This window comes from Tarenaya hassleriana, unplaced genomic scaffold (genome assembly GCF_000463585.1).
Source record: "Tarenaya hassleriana unplaced genomic scaffold, ASM46358v1 Cleome54, whole genome shotgun sequence".
Classification (NCBI taxonomy): domain Eukaryota; kingdom Viridiplantae; phylum Streptophyta; class Magnoliopsida; order Brassicales; family Cleomaceae; genus Tarenaya; species Tarenaya hassleriana.
This window is the reverse complement of record NW_010968045.1, coordinates 34,985-41,061: the sequence shown is the minus strand read 5'-3', so window position 1 is coordinate 41,061 and position 6,077 is coordinate 34,985. Positions and strand designations below refer to the sequence as shown.

General features: G+C 35.5%; 2 protein-coding genes across 17 annotated transcripts in view; both read right to left on the bottom strand.

Moving 5' to 3' along the window:
• LOC104798481 (putative pentatricopeptide repeat-containing protein At1g12700, mitochondrial) overlaps positions 1-5,999 on the bottom strand; it is a 49,614-nt gene extending 43,615 nt beyond the window's left edge. For 9 of the 15 annotated variants that reach the window (XM_010520594.2, XM_019200706.1, XM_019200708.1 and 6 more), the window contains exon 1: positions 4,080-5,999. In XM_010520594.2, the coding sequence (XP_010518896.1) occupies positions 4,170-5,783 (1,614 nt within the window). In that variant the 5' untranslated portion in view covers positions 5,784-5,999 and the 3' untranslated portion in view covers positions 4,080-4,169. Of the gene's footprint in view, positions 1-2,838; positions 2,859-2,969; positions 3,184-3,286; positions 3,952-4,079 lie in introns of those variants that run through there. The other 6 variants (XM_010520589.2, XM_010520590.2, XM_010520587.2 and 3 more) reach the window with 6 other exon arrangements.
• Positions 1-6,077, bottom strand: part of LOC104798479 (pentatricopeptide repeat-containing protein At1g12300, mitochondrial-like) — a 53,547-nt gene that overhangs the window by 44,390 nt on the left and 3,080 nt on the right. The gene's annotated exons all lie outside the window — the stretch shown is intronic.

Here is a 6,077-nt window from a genome sequence, read left to right as displayed (position 1 = left end):
GTTAGGGTAGATTATATTATTTTCCAATATGATTTACGAATAACAAAAACACGTTAGATATGCCATAATATGTCCTATATACCACGTTGAACCTTCAAAATTTAATTTACACTATCATTTGACCAGTTTGACTCGTCGCACCGTCATACTCGTCGCACCGTCAAACTAGTCAAACTTGTCGCACCCTCACAAATTTCGCGAATTTATTATTTTCGCACTCTGAACTTATTAATATGATCAGTTTGACTGTGTGAATCATAGTAATGTTGATTTATGTCTATATAATACGACGTATTACTCATATATGTTCTATTTTATTCATTTATATCATATGAATCAAATTTTAAAGATAAAAACGTAGTAAACCCTAAATACCCAAAATATATATTATTTTTTGGAAAGAAAATTTGTCTATTATCGAAATGTTTATTTAATAGATGAAAATTTTGGAGATTTAACTTATTTTTTATAATTAGTTAAACCCTACACGTGTTTCTATATTTCATCACATCTCACACTCTTTTTTACTTTTATAATATTAGTATTATATCATGTGATATATATTTTCAATCTATTTTTTAATTAAATATATTGATATATATATATATATATATCAATATATTTAATATATACTAGGTAATAATCCACGCGCATAGCGTGATCTATCATAAACTATTCGATTTTACAATGATGGAGTTGACTTACTTTCTCATATGTAATAGATCTATCATCGTTTTATTAGTCATCCATGATAAGAGTTTGGATCTCAAATAAAACGATATTTACCAGACCCAAATTTTAAATAATTGGTGTATATTGCGTAATATAAAAATACATATAAATTTTAAATAATTTTAATATTAAATTTAAAGTTTTAAATATATATTTTTTATTTTTGATTTTTAAAATCATATTGATAAATCAAAAGATGAATAATTTTAAACTCCTGGAGAGATAATGAGTTAAATAACTTCTGTATTTATATTTTTTTTCGTGGGTATTATATAGAAACAAAAGTTGAAAAGTGAACATCGAAAGTATATTTGCAACGAAATTTACAACTAATGAAAAATATCATTTTTAGACAATAATATAAATTTGGTTAGAGTTAGAAATCAACAAATAACATATATTAATTTAACAAATATTTTAAAATAAATATTGATATAATACTAAAATAAATAAATATTGATATAATACAAATAACATATATTGATATAACATATATTATACAATCTCATTAATATTTAAATTTTATATAGATATCTAGTTAATATATTTATTAAACAATTGAGATTATGTTATATTTATGTTATTTGTATTTTTTTAAAATAATATCTAATATAAATTATCCATCATAGGAGTTAAGGTTTCAAAAAAATGATATTAATTATACCTGAACTTTGATGATCAGATTTTGCTGATATTTCACTTAGAATATGCATTTCAAAACCCGACCGATAAATTTCTAAAAAATTTTAAAAACAAAAACCCAATAACAATCATGTTATCCCTACCTAATAAAACTGACAATTCACATGATCTCCTATAAAATTTCTTACCAGTTTCTACGCTTTTCGTCAAATTCATACACCATATTTGAAATATACTGAATATTTTTATAGTTAAGTATTACCACACATATATACTAATCATTTGACTCTTTTATTGGTCTCATTTAGTGTAAATCGTTGTATTATTTTTTTTACAAACTTAATTTTGGTCACTTTATTCCAAATAAATAAAAATTAAGATTAAGTTATATTTGTATGATATGTATATTTTATCACAATAATATTGGTTTAATAACCATATGAAATCAGTCTTTTTTTATTTAAATAAATCTAAGTTACGATTCATTTAGTTGGACATTTTCATTTAGTTCCACTTGTATTTCGTTAAATTTGTTTGTAAGTATTTTTATCATCACAACTCGTCTTATACTTTTTCATTATGCAAAACAAAAACCTAGTGACAACTATATGATCACTACTCAACCAAACTGGCATTTCACACAACCTCCTATTAAAATCTTAACAATTTATATGATTTTTGTCGGATCGATTTCAGATTTAGTCCACGTATTGCCGTACTTGGATTTTACATACAAAGTTGAGTCCTTGTGATAGAATTGAAACTTTGTTCGATGAATGAGATGGATAAATGTGAGGAGCTTATCATCACTCGATTCATGTCTCATGTTATCATTCTGACTTCTATTTTTCGAGATGGTGAATGAATGCATGTTAGATAAATTAAGAAAAAAAATAAAATAAACTATTGACCAGTAACCTTGGCGGATTTGATGCAAGTGGGCACGTGTTATCCTATCATGAAACGGTGGGTACATATATGTAGATGATTTCAGCAAGATCACGAACAAGCGACCCTACAACGCCACGTGTCAACCGCCCAAGTGTCGGATCCAATCCCAGACAAGTGTAAGAACAAATGTGTACCCAATGCTACATTTATTTGAACCCATAAAAGCCGAGAATCATGCTTAATCGCAAATCCAAAGACGATCAGGTCACGGGCCAACAAAAACCTAATCAAATTGAAGCTGAGTATTTATCCACCATGGAAATCCACTCGGCAGCTCCTCCTCGGCAACAGGCTTAGTTATCTCCTCATGCTTAATCGCAAATCCAAAGACGATCAGGTCACGGGCCAACAAAAACCTAATCAAATTGAAGCTGAGTATTTATCCACCATGGAAATCCACTCGGCAGCTCCTCCTCGGCAACAGGCTTAGTTATCTCCAGGTGTTTCTCCAACTTCCCTTTTATTATCCACCATTGACCCCCTGGAGCTTCTGGGCCTCCACCCATGTTTAGCCCTTTTCCCGTCTCCGAAAGCTACAAAACACACATTACAAAACACCCAAACAGCTAATGATCTCTAGTTGCCGACAAACGCATATCAGAGATTGGTTTCTTTCGGACATAGGGGAAATCAGAGATTCTGACCTCTTTCGACGCACGGATTGCATTGCTTCTTCTTCTTGTAACAAATGAGACACAAATCACAGACTCTCTCACCTTTGATTTTTCTCCCAACAAGAGGGGAACGATTTGTCATGAAAAGGCATCTGAAATCATGCTTCAGAGTGGATCGACGCTCCAGGGGCAGCAGTGTTCTTACACCAAAACACTTGGAACACCCAAGGATCATGGCTCTTGCCTGAATGACAAAAGGAAAAAAAAAACAGATCCAAGCAGAAAAACCCAATGAGGCAGGCTGTAAATTTAGGGTTTGACTGAAACTCGAAACAGAGAAGACCCACCTGTTCGGTCAGCTTGTCCATATGTTTGGCTCTGTCCCACCCATTTTGCTTCTTCTCGGTCTCCTTGTTCTCACATCTGCTGTTGCTGATGAATCCATATCATCAGGCACAGGGCTTGACGCGAGAAAGTCTTCAAGGGGTCAATGTCTAGATCAAGAGGAATGTCATCAATGTCAAAGGGTACAGAACCGTTCACCAACAAATCAGGTACGTCTACTATACTTGTGGTAGCCTGAATGACAAAAGGGAAAAAACAGGGGGTTCGATTTTACCATGCCTTGACGGGCGTTTTCATCAGAACCTTGTGCAGTTTCCCAAAAAGCAGGGTTAAAAAAGTATCTCAACTTCCAGGGGCACTATTGTTCTTACCTCAATACATCATTTGCTACTACCTCTGCTCCATGCCCTCGAGCTGCTGTGTCGTTTTTTTGAAGTTGGTCGTGATGTCCGAGTTCCGACCGAAGAGCCATGAGTTTCTGCAGCTTTTTGAGACGAGGCTCGATTTGATTGAGTCTTTGATTTTACCATGCCTTGACAAGAGGAGAATGATTTGTCATGAAAAGACATCTGAAATCATGCTTCGGAGTGGATCGAAGCTCCAGGGACAATAGTGTTCTTACATCAAAACGCTCAGAACACCCAAGATCATGGCTCTTGTCTCTTGTCTGGATGACAAAAGGAAAAAAAATAGATCCAATCAGACGTCCAATGAGGAGGCAGGCTGTGCCCAAACAAACAAAGACAGGATTTATGATATTGAAAACAGAGAAAGTGAAACATAGAGATAATTTACCTGGATAGCTTGAAGTTTCTGGCTCTTCTCATCAAACATACAACCATGCGATGTTGGCTCTTCTCATCAGCCGTTTAGTACTTGCATCTACTAAGAGAGGAGATCCAAAACCCCCTTATCCAATATACCTCCATATATCATATCCATTATCATATTTGAGGTCGATGCATGCATAGAAAAGCCATTGCTCTGCATTTCTCGTATCAGCTCGATAACCATCGATGGAAAGCGACTTCTAAGACGACCCCTGATCAATGCGTTATACGTACCATCGTCGGGAAAACAACCAGTCTCTTTCATCTTCCCAATTACCTTCTCGGCTTCATAGAGTGAATCTTTCCCGCAAAGACCGGAGATCATTATGTTATACATGATAACATTCGGCTTCACCCCTCTGTCAAGAAGCTTATTAAATAATATCAACGCTTCGTCAACCCTCCCAACCTTGCACAAACCATGCATCATGCAACTATGGAGAGGTATATCGAGGTCAATCCCACTCTTATCCAACTTATTATATAGGCAAAGTGCCATGTCCGTTTTTCCATTCTTACAGAGTCCATCAAGCACAATGTTATAAGTCACAAGATCATGACGATGACCCTTATATTGCATCTCCATAAAAACATTTTGGGCAGCACCAAGGTTGCCTACTCTGTAAAACCCTTGGATGAGGGTGCTGTAAGTAATCGCATTAGCAACCAATCCTCTTCGAGACATCTCATAAAAGAGATTAAGACCCTCATCGACCCTATTAGCCTTGCAGTAACCATTTATCATAGAACTAAAAGTTACTACATTTGGTACAATCCCACAACTACTCATCTTTCCGAAAAGGTTCAGTGCACCCTCCATGTGTCCGGCTTTGCAAAGATAGTCGATGATCGTATTATAAATTACGATATTGATCTCAATATGCATTTCTTCCATCTTCTCGAGTAGATTCATGGCCAACGCATGATCTCTTGCCTTACAGGCCCCGTTTATAACAATGCCAAATGTAACTACATCGGGCTGACAGTCCATCTTTTGCATCTGATCAAGTAAACTCAATGCTTCAGAGACTCTACCTTCAAGGCAAAATCCGTTGATCAAAGTACTAAATGTTACGACATCAGGTTTGTATCCCTCTTCTACCATTTGGTCAACCAAGCTTAAGGCCGCTGAAATCTTTCCGTGGATACAGAAACCATGAGCTAGGGTAGTGTAGGTGACTACATTCGGCTCGTAACCGAGTTTCAAGATTTTGCCCACGACAGATAAACCCAAAAACACTTGACGGGAGTGGGAGAAACAGTTGAGTAGAATGTTCAAAGAGTAGATATCATGTGAAACCCCAAGCAATTCCATTTTCTTGCAGAGGGAAATGACAACATCATACCGTTTCATCTTCATGATTACTCTCAATAGTTTAGTGAAATCGACGATGGAAGGTAAGGGACGAGACTGAACCATCTGATCGAACAAATCAACAGCATCCTCGGCATGACAATCATGAACCCGACATCTCAATCTACCTCTGTATGACATATTGCGGTCTCTAACATCGGAAAAAGCCGATATCCGACAACTTAAGACAGAGGAACAGTGCAAGAAGTTGTTCAGAGTACCTCTCCCTAGGGGATGAGTCTGAAGCAGACCTGAGGCAGAAGCAAATGCAAAAGCAGCCATTCTCCGAACAACTGCCGTCATATTAGCTTCCATTCAAAAAGACAGAATCAAAACCCCCACAAAACCTTAACCTTTTTGAACCTGATTCAGAAAGCCAAAACCCAAGTCAACACTCAATTCTAACATAAACAGATTACACGAATTTAGCGTAAAAACTGATATGAGAATTAATTCAGACAACAGAAGAGCCGACCGCAATCAACATAAAAACTGATATGAAAATCACTTCAGACAAGTACGAAAATCGAAATCGAATAATTGAGAGGAGATGAGAGAGAGAGACTTTGAATAAAAAATCAGTTAATAATTAAAAATAAAAACAAAAAA